General features: G+C 57.2%; 7 protein-coding genes across 7 annotated transcripts; 1 reads left to right on the forward strand and 6 right to left on the reverse strand.

Annotated features, from left to right (window-relative positions):
• Positions 1-49: 49 nt before the first annotated feature.
• Positions 50-2158, reverse strand: FA10DRAFT_264271 (MFS general substrate transporter). Its single transcript, XM_025520584.1, has 7 exons — positions 1644-2158; positions 1349-1571; positions 1249-1291; positions 879-1183; positions 741-797; positions 254-675; positions 50-187 (listed from the first exon to the last, which is right to left on the reverse strand). The coding sequence occupies exons 1-7, from the start codon at positions 1932-1934 to the stop codon at positions 119-121; spliced, it is 1410 nt and encodes a 469-aa protein (XP_025380847.1). The 5' UTR covers positions 1935-2158; the 3' UTR covers positions 50-118.
• A 16-nt stretch (positions 2159-2174) lies between these two features.
• Positions 2175-3336, reverse strand: FA10DRAFT_264273 (acyl-CoA N-acyltransferase). The gene has a single exon (XM_025520585.1). It carries the CDS (start codon positions 3268-3270, stop codon positions 2281-2283), a length of 990 nt encoding a protein of 329 aa, XP_025380848.1. The 5' UTR covers positions 3271-3336; the 3' UTR covers positions 2175-2280.
• Positions 3337-3486: 150 nt separating this feature from the next.
• FA10DRAFT_283288 (S-adenosyl-L-methionine-dependent methyltransferase) lies at positions 3487-4443 on the reverse strand (the record flags this gene model as incomplete). Its single annotated transcript, XM_025523828.1, has 2 exons — positions 3487-4178; positions 4251-4443. The coding sequence occupies 2 exons, from the start codon at positions 4441-4443 to the stop codon at positions 3487-3489; spliced, it is 885 nt and encodes a 294-aa protein (XP_025380849.1).
• A 443-nt stretch (positions 4444-4886) lies between these two features.
• On the reverse strand, positions 4887-10254 carry FA10DRAFT_225841 (hypothetical protein; the record flags this gene model as incomplete). The annotated part of the gene is made up of 2 exons (XM_025518661.1): positions 4887-9622; positions 9687-10254. The coding sequence occupies 2 exons, from the start codon at positions 10252-10254 to the stop codon at positions 4887-4889; spliced, it is 5304 nt and encodes a 1767-aa protein (XP_025380850.1).
• A 442-nt stretch (positions 10255-10696) lies between these two features.
• FA10DRAFT_264276 (hypothetical protein) lies at positions 10697-12656 on the forward strand. The gene has a single exon (XM_025520586.1). The coding sequence runs from the start codon at positions 10754-10756 to the stop codon at positions 12491-12493; it is 1740 nt and encodes a 579-aa protein (XP_025380851.1). The 5' UTR covers positions 10697-10753; the 3' UTR covers positions 12494-12656.
• On the reverse strand, positions 12632-13772 carry FA10DRAFT_277418 (hypothetical protein). Its single transcript, XM_025523382.1, has 2 exons — positions 13038-13772; positions 12632-12962 (listed from the first exon to the last, which is right to left on the reverse strand). The coding sequence occupies exons 1-2, from the start codon at positions 13688-13690 to the stop codon at positions 12818-12820; spliced, it is 798 nt and encodes a 265-aa protein (XP_025380852.1). The 5' UTR covers positions 13691-13772; the 3' UTR covers positions 12632-12817.
• Positions 13773-13958: 186 nt separating this feature from the next.
• On the reverse strand, positions 13959-15711 carry FA10DRAFT_277419 (hypothetical protein; the record flags this gene model as incomplete). Its single annotated transcript, XM_025523383.1, has 6 exons — positions 13959-14212; positions 14384-14472; positions 14612-14760; positions 15138-15395; positions 15432-15482; positions 15639-15711. The coding sequence occupies 6 exons, from the start codon at positions 15709-15711 to the stop codon at positions 14074-14076; spliced, it is 759 nt and encodes a 252-aa protein (XP_025380853.1). The 3' UTR covers positions 13959-14073.
• Positions 15712-16276: the final 565 nt, after the last annotated feature.

Raw genomic sequence — 16276 nt, forward strand, 5'->3', positions numbered from 1 at the left:
CAAGGCAGGTCCTCTTTTGTTTCGCAATCCCATCAGAGTCACTGTCATTTGCTCTGTGTGTGAGAGAATGTCATAGGGTATATACGTCCCGAGGATGTGCACCGGGCTTGACAGTATGTTACATTGAGAACTTGCTCTTGGCCCGTAATTGCGGACCATATCGGTCAAATAAGAACGGCAGTGGGGCCTTGAAGAGAGGTGTTAGTGAAACCGAGCAGCTCATGCGCGCTCCTCGTCCACCATCGGCACTCACAATGAGACAGGTGAGGCCAGCAAGGAGGGCTGCCGTACCAACAGTGCCCAGTCTTCGAGCCATGGGGTTGGCAAAGAGGGGGAAGCCAGCTGCAAATGCCGACCTTAGCGCAGAGTTGGCGCCCATCGCTGACGCTGCGAGCGGTTGCCAGACTGTGGCCGAATAGGTGAAGACGGAGGTGTAGACATAGATGATCGAGCCTCCAAAGAAGACAGAGGCAATGATGGGGGCGATCCAGTGAACATGAGCGTATGAAGTGAAGGCAAAGGTAAATAGCGCAGCTGGTGCGAGGATTGCCCCGACCTTGCCCAGCTCCAATCTGGCTTCCGGGCCTGCTCGGCTTGGGTCAGCCATCCGAGCGTGGTAGCGACGAATGAAGAAGGGCATCGTAGCCAGCGCCAAGAAGTTTCCGATACCGATGCCTATGACCATTCTGGTAAGGTCCATCCGCCTGTCTCTCTAGGGACTGCAGTGATCCAAAACTCACCTATGAACGAGAGCCCAACCTGATACTCTTGAAAGTGATGCTTGGCAAAGACAATGGCTAAAGACAATGGCCATGATCGTCGTCAATGACGTTCGTTGTCCTCCTTGGAACTCGTCTGACAAGCAACAGAGCACTCACGAAACAGCTCGAAAAAGAGGTAAAGGATACCGAGGAGGATGGCACACCAGATGCAGAGGAGCAGCAGCATCGGCTCGAGGGTCAGGAGTTTTGCTACTCGAGTGCTGCTGGCGGAGATCGTGCTCAGCAGGCTCTTTCCTTCGAGAACCAGCTCGTGCTTTGCATAGTACGACGCATCGCCCGTTGTGTTGCGCAGCTGCCTTGCTCGCCTAGACAGAAGGACCGGATGAAAAGTCTCTGGCGCAAAAAGCGTCAAGGCGACGAGGTTGATGAAAGACCAGATGGTGATCACCCAGAACGACCACCTGCGTCGCGGGATCAGCCACACAAGTTTCAAGACGGGAAGACGCGGTAGAGTCGGGCACCTCACCGCCAGTTGCTGTACTGGTTTATGAAACCGGCAAAGACAGGACCTGGCACATCTTCGTAAAAAAAAAGCCTTGGTCTGGAAATTTGTATGCTCGACTCACCCAGCACAGGCCCGGCAAAAGGAGAGCAGGTGTAGAAGGCCATGGGAAAAAAAGTCTCGCTCGGCGCCCAGAGATCCGCGACCGAGCCGCCGGCGACGGAGAGGAACGCGGAGCCTGCGAAGCCGGTGAGGAAGCGAAAGATGAAGAAGACGGGCTTATTGTTGGCAAAGGCGACCGGCAAGCCGAGAAGGAAGAAGGCGAGAAAGGCAGCAAAGTAGACGGGCTGTCTTCCTCTGAACGTGAGTTAAGAGTGATTGCAGATGCCCATGTGAAGAGAAGAGGGAGGTCTATTCACCTTGCGGCCATAGAATTCGCTAAAAGGAGCGAGGAGCATTGGGCCAAGGCCCAGTCCAACGACGAATAAAGACAGGCCGAGGATGGCGACCTCTTCACTTGCACCCAGATCCCTCTCTATACCCTTGTAGGCGCTCGTCACTACAGAAGAGGCACATGTGACGCATAGCGAGCCTGTCGAAATGGTGGCTAGAATGCAATACTTGCGGAGATTCGACCATGACTGTGGATTCTCGGGGTCATCGTCGTCCCACACGACCAATTTGGCAGAGGCGTCCGACAGCTTGTCCATTCAGGGCGAAACGTACTGGACGAGAAGCCGAATAGAACACGGCTTGTGGTGGCCGTGGAAGAGAGCGGAGGGGACAGGACGCAGCCGAAAAGAGACAAGCATTCTGAGTCCATGGCCAGGTGCCCTTCTTCTCCGCCAACTTTTCCCCCCGCATATTGACCCCATGATGTCCGATGGCTTTTCGAATATCGGAGCAGCGGATCTCTTACGCGCTACGGACATTGTCATAGCAAATTTTAGATCTCATCCTATGACCTAGGGTCTCATATTGGTCTGCTTTATAAGTATTGTGCTGTACATTTACGAAAGCCATCGGTAGAATCCCTTAGAATTATTAGTCTATGCCCTAGAGCAAGCCTTGAGAGAGGAGTGCCCACTGACTTAAGTTGACGTCTTGAGCACCGTTGGCCGTCGTGGGGTCAGCGGGGCCGGCGCGCCAGTCCATCAGAGGACAGTCTTGACGGACAGAAAAGCCGCATGAATTGACGAGCCAATCGCGAAGCTCGTGGTTGACGTCGACATCGCTCGTAACGTCGATCCGGACGTTGACCTCCTCACCTCCGGCCGTGGCGTCGCTGCTGTCTTTGGGTCTTTTGAATTGATCGTCTGACATTGCGAGAGCCATCAGGCGTTCCAGAACAGCCTTAGCGATCGTGGCAGAGGGCGCGACAATGGGCCCTAGGATGACGAACTGAGACGTCCTACGGACCGCTCCGAACCCGATGGCTTCTCCAGCTCTCCTGATCATTACTGCTTTAGACGAGATCCCGAGCCCTGGAAAAAGGTGTGCACGATTGATGTGGGAGCGTTTGCAGCCTCCCGTAGCCTGGACCGAAAGTTCGTCGATAATTGGTGCATCCTTTGACCACACTGCCTCGTCGAACCGCGATCCGTCATCAACGGGGATGAGGCTAGGACGCGCATAGCCTGCTAGACGACGGACGAGTAGGGTGCAGGTGGTAATGTGCTGAAACCCTAGCTTGCGGTACAGCGGCATTCCTTCTGTCGTCGAGACGAGGCGTACAATGACGGGCACTTGAGCCTCTTTGGCCAGGTTAAGTACGTGCTGCATGAGAACCCGGCCGATGCCCTTGCCCTGACATAACGGATCGACAACGAGGCCATTGATAGACCAGATCGACTTCTGTTCACATACACAGATGCTCCCCTGCACCGCCACGGCTCGCTCTTGTTGTTGCTCAGTCGAGTCGATCGAGACAAAGGTGCGGCAAGGCGCCAGATTGCGCCGCATCTCTTCCAGGGTGTAGTGCCAGCCAATGCGGGCATACATGTCGCGGATCTCGCCGGCGTCTGAAGGCAGCGGCTCTCGAATCATCCTTCTCGCCTCTCCTCTCCCCTTCTCCCTAGTACCTGAGGGTGGCAGGCAAAAATATAATTTGGATGTGGCATCTATCTAGACAGAGTGGGCAAGAGCAAGCAAAGATTAACACAGAGCGCGACGCGCGCGCTGAGCATTAAGCAGAATTTCTCCACCGTGCATGAAAAGGAGGGCCAGAGGAAAGCAAGCAAGCAAAGAGCAAGGGCCATGCATCTATGGCTTTCGGGCAGACCAAGCCACGAACTTGTGGTGCACATCCTCCCGGTTCCACTGGTTCCGGACTGCATCAATGAGCGCACGGTGGCCTGTCTCATCGGCGGACACGAGGCCGGCCTTGACGACGGCCTCGGAAAAGGCGCAGAAGGCGTCGTGGAAATTGCGGCTGGCTTCTTTGGCCTCGGCGCCCCGCTTCTCGTTCAAGGGTATGTCGACCTCGACGATGCGCACGTCGACGAAGCCGGCCTCGATGAGCATCTCTTCCATCGTCGTGGGCAGCACTTTGGAAAGGCCGAGATGGTCCATTAGCGGGAAGAGGTGCTGCTGGACAAATCGATCGCCTGGCGTCCCAATTGGATACTTAAATAATGTGTGTGCCGTCTCGCTCAGCTCCACGTATCCGCCTGGTTTGATGACCCGATGCAGCTCCGACAGGCAGCGGGGCCACTCGCTCGCGGTGAGCGCAAACGTGAGGAGCCGCTGGTGGGCCAGCGTGAACCTGTTGGTCCATTCTTTGGGCAGCGCAAGCGCATTGGCAATCTGCAGCGAAGGTGCGCCATCTGACTTTGCTCCAACATCCTGAAGCTTCAGCTGGGGGAACTGCTTGTCGGTCATGTCGGTGCCGATCAGGTGGCCTGCCGTGACACCTGCATCTTTGCACCGCTTCGCAAGGTCGAAGAGCCAGGCGCCTTTTTGTACTCAAACTCGCTATTCAGCTCTCTTTTGTCTTTTAGCAAACGGATACATGCGCCTGAACCCACCACTTCCCGTGGCATTGTCCAGCACGTCGGCTCCCTCGAGCTGCTGAATGTCCAGTGGCGCGGTCCAGAGACGGTCTCTAAACGAGCGCGTAAGGACACGGTGCTGCAACGAGAGCCGCTCCGTCTCGGCCTTGTCGGCTGGCAAGATGTAGACCGACCCTTCCACGTCGTGGTATGTCCTACTAATCGTCATGGTATCGAGGTGGTGTCGCTGCTCTTTTTCACATAGACTATGGCGGCTGGCCGCTGTCGGGAAGGGCCCTGCGTGGGGAGTGGGGCGCCCGTCGCATCTTATATATCCCCGCTGCATCACTGGGCTCAGAATCCGAATTTCCGAGTGCCATTGTGCCCTTCCCAAATAGGCATGGAAACCTACTCAGGCTAATCCTCTTTCGCTTAATTTCACAAATGCTCGATGGGGCGGGCTATCCTGCGCAATATTCCCGTGCGATATAATCTCATGCCGTAGAAGGGCCTGTGCCTCAGTGCTGAGTGGGGCCTAACTCCCTTGCTTGGTGTCACTGCAGCTTTGAGTGCTATCTCTGCGATGAATACCACCTCGGTGATTCCGGCTCCCGCCTTTCATGCGAGCGCGGAGCAGTAATGCCGTCGCCGTGATCAATCAATTGCTTACTTCTACACCAGGTAAGAGCCTGCTACGTCCAGCAACGTTCGCACTAGCTTTGTCGGCTCCTGCAGCCCTTTTCTCTCTAGCCTTGGGCTTCCCAGAACGTTTCCGCTTCCCACTTTTCCCAGCTTCATGGGCCCCTCACCGCCCTCGAGCGCGATAAGCTTCGAATACCTGGCTAGGGCCTTTTGCAACCTGCCAACGTCGCCCAGCCGGCTCGAGCCGGCAGTCGACCGTTTGAGAGCTCCCCCATCACTGCCTCTGGGCAGCATGAGCATGTCGCACAGGTGACCGTACGTCCCAATGACCATCGCGCGATCCGAATCCTTTGCCGCGCTCGTCGTACCCTCGTCGTGCTCTTCGTCCAGCCACTTCCGCACCTCGCCATGATCCTCGTTGGAGAGCTTCGCAAGCGCCAAAGACCGTCTGAACAGCCGCAGATCGACTAGGGAGCTCAGGACAAAGTTGAGCTCCTCCTCCCTCACTCGCTGCATCGGCTCCTTGCCCATGAGCGGTGCGACCTCGAGGTATGAACGCAAGACGCCGTCGATGCGCTTGCGCAGGTGCGGCAAAAAGACGAGCGCGATCCGCTTCTTTTCCATTCTCGCTTTGCTACCAGCGGCTTCTTGCCCGTCGTCATGACAGCCGAGCAGGAGCGTCTCAAAGGCCCAGTAAGAGAAGAGCTCCCTTTGGCGGTCGTGAGACGGCTCCTCGACAGTCTCCTCGACCCCATTCAAAGTCAGTCTCGAGGCCCTTTCCAATGCCCGAGCAATGCCGTCGATGACGCTTGTCGGCACTCTTCTGTCGCCAAAACGAGGCAGCACGGCCTGCTCCAGCGTCGAGAAGACGACGACGTCGAACAGCTCATCCGCCAGGTCTTCCTTGTCCGAGGAAAAGTCGACTGTCAAGCTGGCCTCGAGGATGGCACCCAGATGCGTCCAGACGTCTGCAATCGTCTCTTCTGGCAAATCATCGTCCATCCGTTGACATGCGAGGCTGGCCACTCTGCAGAAAGCGACCGTTGCAGTCTGCCAAAGCGGAGCGATGGTCGAATCGCTTCCCGGGCCGCCGTCTTCCATCAGTGCTGACCCGTTCATCTTTCTCGCCGAATTCATCTTGGTTGCGCTTGCACTGCTCGGACAGTCGTAGCGAAGCTTGACGGGCACAAGCAGGCTCGAAAAGATCTTGGAAACTGCTCCGTTGACAAAGACCTCTCTCTCTCGGCTCCATCTGGAGAAGCAGTCGACGAGGTCGTTGTTCGCCACCTTGTTGAGTGCGACGTAGGATGGCGTCTTTCGGGGTGAGGGCGTGAAGGCCAATGTCGAGTACTCTGCAAGGTCGTTGATGATCTTGGATCGAAGGCCAGGAACGAGATGAAGGGAGAAGATCGTGGATCTGACGGCCGATTGCAGGGGCGACAGATTGTCCACGTCCGGCAAGTTGTCAGTGCTCGCGGTGTAGGCGATGCAGATCTTAAGGGAGTCGAGCAGCCGGTTGTGTTCCTCGAGCGTCACCTTGTGCCCTTGTAGCTTCTTGTAGATAGGTGACACTGTTTGAACATACGCAACCAGGTTGGTCTGACTTAGTGGCACCTCGCACTGGCCGAGCTGCATAGCAAGGTTGCACCACGTCTCCCAGGCCATCTTGCAAAACTCGACGACGACTGTATGCTCTGCAGCACCCTCAGGAGGCATCTCGACCGACACGATGGCTTCAAGCGCCTTGATGGAAGCCTGCGAAATGGCATTAGGGCCTCCGAGGAAACCCAGGCTGAGCTCGTCCAGCAGCCGCTTACATGTTGCCTTTGTTTCTTCCACCTTTTCTGCGTCGACGAGCTTTTCGATGAAGAATTGCGAAATGACCTTTCCGGAGTTTGCGAGGGCCAACACTCTGCTCTCGTCCCATTGCTTCACAGCGCTTCCTGGCTGACCCATCGTCGCGGCCATCCGGTCGGCACGCTCATCTTCTTTGGCACCCGAGCTGCGCAGCTCGTTGAGCCGTGTGCGAAGCGCCTCGAGCAAGGGAAAGAGAATGTCCTGCATTATGGGCCCCGACCAGACCGACGAATCAAGCCCGGCACCGTACTGCTCAAGAATGTTGTAGAGGAGCGAGATGGCGCCCTGTCGCACCTCTGCCCTCTCGTCAGCCGTGAGCTGGAGCACCGATCGCAGGACAAAGACCCAGAGATCATCCTGATCCGAGCCCGTCGATGGACGATTGGAAATCTCGGCCGTAATGCCCCACAGCGTGCCGTTGGCCGTCAGGGCCACATTGACGTCGTCCGTCTGAGCGCCGTACTTGGTCAATGTGGAGACGCATTGCTGCAGCTGCGGTAAAGTGAGAGAAGCCAGCAGGTCGGAGCATACAATTTGCAGACAGGTGAAGCCGACCTTGACGAGGGGTACTGAGCTTCGCACATTTGCGCTTGACGATGGCTCGGCGGGTGCCGCGCAGGATGCCGCACACATGGAGAAGATGGTTTCCCAGCCGAGAAGCAGAGCATGGCCATGGGCCTCCAGAATCCGGAGCAGCGTCTCGAGCCCCATCCGCCGCACATCAACATCGGCAGTCACAGCTCTGCGCTCCTCAAGAGTGGCCTGCTTGCTGAGCGCAAGAAGCGTTTGCGATTGTACTCGCTTCCTGTCGTCGACCGACTCGTTGCTGCTCTTGGCGCTGATGGCAGCGAACAAGAATGAGTCGAGAGCCTCGGCAGCCTGCGTTCGGAGAGGGGGTCGAAGCTGGCTCTGGGCTAAGACCGCATGCAGATGTGCGCAGAGAAGGTCCCAGCCCATGCCAGACGCCGAAAAGGTGAGCCTCTCGACGTTGAGCATGGACACAAGGCTGAGCGACGACAGGGGAAAGCTTCTGTTGGCCGCACGGAGAGTGAGCTCCCCACTTTGATGTCTTGTCTTGCCTGCCGTTTCGGCAGCAGCAGCGGCAGCCACACCCGTGGAGTCGGCGTCGAGCGCGCAGAGGGCCTCGACAAAGGAAAGAAAGGCTTGGGGCCCTAACGCTTGGGTATTCTCAAACACCCTTGCGACGTCGGCCAGGAGGGTATCGGTGTCAATCTGGGTCATGGCCATCGGTCGTTTGCTGACAGGGTCCCTCGAGGCGGCCGAGGAAAAGCCGGGGGGAATGGTGGAAAGGGCCGAGATGGAGGACATGGAGGCCTTTGGCTCGTACGATGACGCATTCGTCGCTTCACTGTCGTCCTTTGAGCCTCTTCGTCTGCGGCCGCCTCTGCGGAGGACGAATTCCGCATCGCACAATGTCTCGAGGACGTCTCTCCAATGCGTCCCCAAGCTGCCGGAGAGATAGTAGGCAATCTGGGTGACGGCCTTGAGGCATGCCGCATTTCTTTCACTCAGAGTCGTGCTGTCCTTGTCATCCTCTCCTGCTTCGGCAGTCTGGCCAGCTGCTGATGACGACGACGACGACGTAACGAGCTTGGACATGACCTGCCGGGGAACGGCGAAGCGAGCCAACGAGGCAATGAGAGCGTCTCGAGGCGACTCGAGGCCCAGGACGCCGGTGGCATTTGTGAAGTTGCGCAGGGCGACGAGCGCCTCTGAGAAGAGGACCTCGTCGCATTTGGCCGAGAGGAAGAATGTCAGGCTTGTCATGAGCGGCGCCCATGCCTGAAGGACCATGTCTTTGACCGCCTCCATCTCTGCGCGTTCCGACCCCTGGAGAGCGTCAAAGTCCAAGGATGGCGGCGCTCGAGGTGCCGACTTGGGGCGAGCATTTGCAAAGCGCGAGAAAGATGGCAGAACGTAGCTGGCAATCGACTGGGCAAGGTGAACCAGCGACTGAAGGGCGAGGAGGTAGAGGTAGGTGGGTGGCGAGTGGGGTGCCTCAGACTTGTCGAGCTGATCGATGAGCTGGACACCGGGCACGCTCGTCTGGCTCAGTCCAGCCCCGCCCTCGGCAGGGGTGAAGGAGGCACCGGACGTAAGCATGGCGGTCGCCACGCCCGCAGCGGCGCCGTACAGGCCAGACCTGGCTCGATCGGTGCTTGGTCGGCTGGTTGTCGATTGGTTCCCACCCATTTGATCCGAGGCATCTGCCTTTCCGATTGCATTGGGATCTTCGATGGCAAGGAGATGTATGGCATCCACGAGATTGGTAAAGACCTTTGCCGAATTTGGTTTGCCGTCGAACCACTTCCAGAGATTGCGCAGCAGTTCTCCGTCCGAGCACAGGCTCCTCACTGCCTCCATTGCGAGGACCCTCTGCCAGTGGGGGACGGCATCGTGAGCCGATGAGGACATGAACGCGCTTGAAATCCGCCTCTGTGGCGAAGGGCGCTCGATCTTGCTGGGCGGCGAGATGAATCGTAGAAGGATGCTGATGAGGATCTCGACTTCGACAACTAGCTCGCGGCTGAACTGACGGAGGAGGACAAAGAGGAGGCGCATGAGTCGCAGCGTGGTTGGAAACACGGCCTCCTCGCTCAGTGCACGAATCAGGAGGGGACAGGTGGACTCGCGCAAGCATAGCAGCAGCTCTGGATGCGAGTCGGCGCGGAACAGGTGCGCGTGGTTGGTGAGGATCGACTCGACGAGCTCCAGGACAAAGGTCCTTGGCAGGGAAGCCAGGGCGAGAAAGGGGGCTTCGTTCCCATTGGCCAGCTTGTTGAGGTCGCTGATTGTCAAGTAAGCGTCTCGCGAGCAGGGAAAGAGCGTCACGGACCCCTTGTCAGGAACCTGAACAGTCATGGCAGCCAGGGGTGCAGCAGCGGCAGCTACGTCAAGGCATGGTCAGCTTACTGTGTGCAATTTTTGGCTACGATGCAGGAAAGAACCCACCATCCTCTCCTCCTGCCTTGATCCCGTCGAGGATGGCGTCCTCAGCCTTGACCTTGTCAAAGACGGTCATGACCGACTGGCGAAGCGTGGCCGCGGCCGTGGAGCTGACGACGCCAATCCGACTGTCCTGAAGGCGAAAGCAGAGATGGAGCGTCCGGGACAGTAGCTCATTATGGATTGTCGAGTAAGTGGAGAGGAGCGAAGAAACGACCTGGAGGACCTTGAGATGGATATCGACATCGGACCTCGACGCAATGACATTGGTGAGCAGGTCAATAATCGTCGAGAGGTGACTCTCCCGCTCTGGCACCGCCCGCAGGCCGATGATGCGCTGCAGCAGGCCCACTGCGATGCTGACGACCTTTGGCGGCGTCGTCTTGGAGCTGCAAGCGAGCAAGATGGGCTTGAGGAGCAGGTCCTCGTCCGGCGACCTGGACGATGCCCGAAGGACGGCATCTTGATCCGCCCGGAGCTGCGCCAGCGCCTGGTCTGACGCTGTCTTCACCTCGGGACTCTTGCGCTTCGACTCCGACGACAGCGCGGTGAGCTCCGCGAGCAAGAGCGACATCTCATGCAACTCCTTGTCCGTCTCGGTGTCCTCGTCCTCGTCTTCGTCCCTCGTTGGATGATGGTGTTGGGTCAACCTAAAAAGAATGAGCGCGCGCCTAAATTTTGGGTCCACGTGTCAGAAGTGGCTTGTTTCTATGCGGCATATCGGAAGGCAGAAAGAAAGGTGAAGTAGCGGAGGACTCAAGCGACTGTGCTCAGCCTGTCAGAGGGCTTTACCGGGCTCCTTTGGCACTCCAATTACCCTCTAATTGATTGAGAAAAAGCGCAGAACAAGCTTCTGGACCATCCTTCAGCTTGATTGGCACGCAGTCATTGAAGAGAGAGCAAGCACTATGCACGGACGGGGACGAGGTGGAGGACGCGCTCAGACCACGCAGAACAGAATGAACGCGCGAGCGCGACAATTGACGCGACTTTTTTGTGTGTCTTGCGGGAGACAATCAAGCTTTTTGAGTCTACTGTCCTTTCTTCCTTCGCTCACGATGCAGGAAGCCAACATGGATCTTCTCGAGACACCGCCCACCTCTCCCATCGCTTTCGGACAAGGCCAACGCTGGCCCCAGCCCGACTTCGACTGCGAAGGTTGGGACAAGGGTGAAGAGCTAGACTCTTTTTCGGAGGACTCTGACTCCTCCTCCATCTATTGCCCCTCCCGTTCGTCCGGATACCAGTCAGTAGACGAGGACGAAGACGAGGAGGGTAGTGTGGACCAATCAAGGACATTTTGGAACAGTTCCAGCCTCTGGAAAGCTACCAAAGGCAAGAAAAAGCAAAGTTTGAAGGAGGGCACGCTTCCACCGCAGGGATCGGCGCCACAATCAGCTTCAAAGTCGAGGAAATCAGCCAAAGCTGCCGGGAAAGTCAGCTTTGCCTATCTAGAGAGCCATGTGGCACCACCATTGTCATCAAGCTCGGAAGAGAAACGAGGCGAAAGACGGAGAAGAGCACAGTCCAAAGCGTGTGCGAGGACATCTGCGTCGCCGCCGAGGGATCCTACACCAACCACATCAGCAACAGGTCGGTCCGATTCTCTCAAGACGCTCAAGCAACGATGGGAGAGCATTTATGAGCGTTGCACCCGTGAAATTGAGCTTGGCCTGCCGGACGACGAGATTCTCTTTCTCCCGCATCGGGTTGGAAATGGTAGCAACGGAAAGAATGGGCGGCAGGGAAAAGAGGATGGCGACAACGGTGACGACGACTATGGGCTCATCATCATTGACAACAATGGCCGCTTGAGCTCCATCGAAAGTGAAGCTGAATTTGGCAAGCTCCTCAAGAGGGAGAGCACATCTCGCTACCCAATCGAGCAAGGTGGAGACGTGCATGCGGAGAAGTTTCAAGACCAGCTTGCCTCATGGATCGGCGGCAGCGGTGGCGGCGTTGTCGAAGGTGAGCAGCAACATAAGGATGTTTGCGAATGTATGCAAGGCGAAGCGATGAGGAGATGGAGGCGGCGACTGTCAGAAAGGATCTCTAGCGTCTCTTCCTCCAACGCCATTCCAACAATAAAGCCGAGCGTGGACGCCGACCTGGAGGACTTTCTCAGAGAGGATGCGCGTCTGAGGCACGTATATGGGTCAGAGCTGTATGAGGACGGAGAGGAGGAAGAGGAAGTGGTGGACTTTGGCGAACACGATTGGACCGAGCTTGTGAAACAGAGGGATATCTGGGGCAGCAGAAGCAGCAAGGCGCAGAGGTTCACGGAGATGCCACCGACGCCCTCGCCCACACCACCACGTTCCAATTCGACATCGACGCTGTCCTCGCATGCAGTTCACCGCATCGGCTCACCGTCGCCGTCGCTTGAGCGATTTGAAGAGCGCGAAGGACTAGAGTATATCGACAGAGGCTACGCCTTCCCCCGCACCCCAAGTCGCAAACACGCTCGCACCACCACGCACAGTCCCAGCTCAGGCAGCACTGCACGACGTCAGAAACGAAAGCGCGGTAGCCACGATCATGTCATCCACCTGCCTGACCTCCTCAAGGAAGAGGCAAGTCCAGCGTCCAAGCGGGAAGGGAGCGAGTTCTTGCGCCTGCGAGACCTGCTCCGACCTGACAGTGATCTAGCGAGTTCCGCCCATTGTGTGCAGACTAGGCGGAGAAGAAGGGGTGGCGACGAAGATCCTTTTGGAACGAGACACAAACCAACGACCCCCCAAGGGCTCGCGTGCGCAGGCCCTGGACAGTGTCGAAAGGCCCTATGCCTCTTGTGCGCTGGCGCCGATGAATGAAGTGCACCTGCCCTCTCTTCTAGCCCACTTGCTCAGCGGCATGCCTTCAAAGTGCCGTTCATTCTCCGTTTCCTTCCGCTTCTCTCGTCCATGCAGATTGAGGAAGAGTCTTTGTTCATTGTATTACTAGTATTACATCTCTAGATCTGCGGGCAAGTCGGTGTATACATCATACAAATTGTGTTGCCGTCAGGCAGAGTGTAGCGAGACTCTATGGTGGTGGTGCGATTGATGTGTGGCAGCGGTGCAGGGGACATTGTTGGCTTTGTTACAGGAGATAAAACAGTATCAAGTGACGAGGTCGGATTTCTCGAAACAGTCGCTTCAGGAAGGAGAGATGAGAGATCGAAGGATATCGAGGGCCACTTGTTCTTTGCCTCCCTTGATTGTTGATGTGGCTCTCTGTGCAATGTACTTGTCGTCCTTCAAGACGCAGCTGACGCGGTGGAGGAGAACTTGACCCTTTGGCCTGTGACGTGGCCCTTTGTCAGTTGAGCATACATAGGCTAGGAGAAATGAAGAGAGAGGAGAGGAGGGTACGCACGCAAACGATTCTGGCTCGCTTGTGAACCTGGGCGGTGGCCAGCCCTGGGATTGCGCAAGCTCAAACAGCTGTGCGACGTAGCTCTTGTCGTCGCGGAGCACCATGACGCTCTTGTTCTTGCCTCTGCCTCTGCCTCGCAAATTGACCAGCGCAGGCTCCTCGGGCCGAGCGACGGCGGAGGCAGAGGAGGACATTTTCGAGGCGGCATCTGTGGCCAATGTGTGGACAGACTGTTCGGATGAAGGCGTGCCCGGCGACAAGTGGCGCTTGTTGGGGAACCCCCCACCATCGTTCGTCATCATTTTATTGGTCTGTTCCGGATCTGATCCTGGCATCTCCAGCTTATGCATTAGTTCCCTGACCCTCTTGGACGGAGATGAGCCGTCGCTGTTTGGAATGTTATGTGGGGGCGTGGTAGGACTTGGCCGACCGGCGGATAGGAATTGGCCAGAAGGTGGCGATGGGGTCGCAGAAGCATGCACCGTACGCGCGAGGTATGCAGTCAATGCTTCTGCACCCATCGTCTCACGCAGCAGCTTGTCTATCGACGCCTCGGCCTTCGCGTCCCCTTCACTAGCTCCATCGTCGTGGCCCACATCCATCGCTTCGTCCGCTTGCAACCCATCCGAGACGCTCATTTTCCCGTCTCGCATGAACAATGCTACCGTCGTCAAGTTGACTAGAGCGCTGATCGAAGCGAAAGGCTTGGGACGCCCATATGCGCCACTGTGTGCTATACGTCTCGGCGCTCGCACGGCCCCATGTTAAGCCTCTAATCACAAATAGAATTTTCCGTAGGACGTGACTAAATCGGCTTTTTCTGAGTGACCGAGCAGAGAGTAGTAAGTAAACGGAAGCATAAGCTCGCTCAGGTCTAGATCTGAGTCTCATATTCATTACAAGGTCAGCAACCACAAGGAGCTCCCCGTACGAGCTTAGCGAGTTCACTCTACGCAAAGTGCACTTCGGGACGTTCTTAGATACCAGTTCCACTGCACTGCTACACTAGCTACGACTCGTTCAGCGCATGGCTAATTCAGCTTTTCGGTTCTGCCGGGCCAGTCTTCGGCCACTGCTCTGTGTCGCCCGTTCCCAATGGGACCAGGCAGCAAATGTGCAAGCGGGTGTTGGTCAATTCCCCTTCGAAGCTCAGGGCGACACTAAGCCAGTCCCTCCTTTTTTTTTTTTTTTTTTTTTTTTTTTTTTTTTTTTTTTTCTCCTCTTGGCCGCAGACGAGTATCGCAGACGCTCTTCTGCGATAGAGTGGGAAGCAGATCGGTGAATGGGGGTGGATCGGTCCCTCCCTTTTTGCAAAAGGTCTGCCGATCGTCTTCATTTTTGCTCACCGTCCCGTCTTTCGTCCCTCCCCCATCTCTAGTAGCAACAGCACCGAACGGCCATCGATCTCGCCTTTCTTCTCTTTGTGAGTCTGCGCCTAAAGGCAACGTCCAGGAAGCACGCAAAGGAGACAGGAGGATCGGTGGCGAGGGTGGCGGGGTGGAACACGAGCAGGGGCGTGCGCGAACACTAGAGAAGAAGAAAAAAAAAAGAGAGAAATGAACGACGACATTTACCGACCCGCAAAACGACAAGAGCAGAATGGCGGGGGCGGCAACAGCGATGGCGGCCGAGCGGGCAGCGCCAGCGAAGGCTCGTTTGACTCGCGATGGTTTCTCCTCCTCATCCCCATCATCCTCCTCTTCTTTGCCCTTTTGGCGGTCGTCTGGTGCATCATTCGGCGGCGGCGAAAGCGGCGGCAACGGAGGTCAACGCTGCGAAACGTAACGCTGGTCGTTGCCCACGCGGAAAAGGAACGGGAAAGGCAGTTGAGCAGGGGGAACAGCCTCGTCTCGAGGATCAGCAGCTCGAGATCCAAGACGGGCAGGGAAGGGTACCGGACCGCCCGAAGAAAAGCGGCCGCAGCAGCTGCTGGCGATGTCGATGGCCACCACCGCACCGAGAGTGGAAGCTCAAACACCCACGGGACGTCTTCTGGAGGCCACAAGGATGTCTATGTCATCGAGGCCAAGGAGAGGCTGGAACCGACTTTGGAAGACGACAGCAACATAGACTTGGAATTGGGGCAAAGGAAAGACACACAGGGCGGCGTCCACGTCGGCGCGACACACAAAAAGGAGCTGAGCGTCATTGGCGAGGCGAAGACGAGCGATGAGGAAGTGCCGACTACCGAGCGCGGCTTGGGCGTTGTCACAGCCTCCCATGCTGCTTCTGAAGTGCCAGCGAGAAGAACGACAACGACAACAAAGACGACGACGCAGAGGCAGGATAGCACCGAATCGAGTGCAGCACCTACCAGCGCCGTCTCCTTCAAGGATCCCTTCGTCACGCCGACGGCCACTTCGAGCGGCCATGGCCAGACTTACCTCGACACACCCGTCACCTCGCCAGTCTCGCAGCAGTCGCATGCAAAGGGCGAGGAAGAAGCTGGAGCAGCGACAACAGGTGGTCTCGTGCGACGACTCAGCGATGTCGTTCGCCTTCGTCAGCCATCACCCGCAGCGCAGAGGCACCGACCCCTCTCGCCAAACCCACCTCTGAGCCGATCGGCATCGCACCAGTCGAAGACTGACAACTACAAACGGGCGAAACAGGCCTCGGCAAAGGTCAGCAAGACGAGCTTGAAGTCGACCTCCAGCATCGACACGGCATCCATCTCGTCGCCCAAGCGTGTCCAAGCCGATCTGCCAGGCGCAGACGCCCGCTCGCCGCCCTTGCCCGCAGGTGCTTGGACGTACACTTCAAAAGAACAGGAGTGGAACACATCGTCATCTGCCGTCGGTCACAGCCGAGCCGACGAGGTCGCGGCCACTGCAGAGGAGGTGCAAGCCGCGCCGAGCAGCGCCATCGAGGTGGGCCAAGGTCACCCGCCCCCACCTCCTGTCCCTGCCGAGGGCGAAGCACCCCTGTCTCCCACGTCGACTGGCCTTGGGCGAAAGCCAAGCATCGGTGTCGCTGGCTCTCGCTTCAAGGAGACCTTCGACGATTGACCCGCATACGTCCCCCTTTTCTCTTTGCTCTCTCGACTCATTCCTATCTACTCTTGGTCATCTCTTTATAGTCACGGGAGTCATCTCACTTATTCAGTCAGCCACGGAAATCCTCGTCCCTCTCTCCTCTGGCAAGGTGAGACATATGTAGACACGGCGCGCCCGTCCTCGCCCTTTTCGCCAGCTCTCTTGCTTGTATCTTATTATTAGTCCTCGGGCTTTTTCGTCTTC

This window comes from Acaromyces ingoldii (genome assembly GCF_003144295.1).
Source record: "Acaromyces ingoldii strain MCA 4198 unplaced genomic scaffold FA10scaffold_1, whole genome shotgun sequence".
NCBI classification, from domain to species: domain Eukaryota; kingdom Fungi; phylum Basidiomycota; class Exobasidiomycetes; order Exobasidiales; family Cryptobasidiaceae; genus Acaromyces; species Acaromyces ingoldii.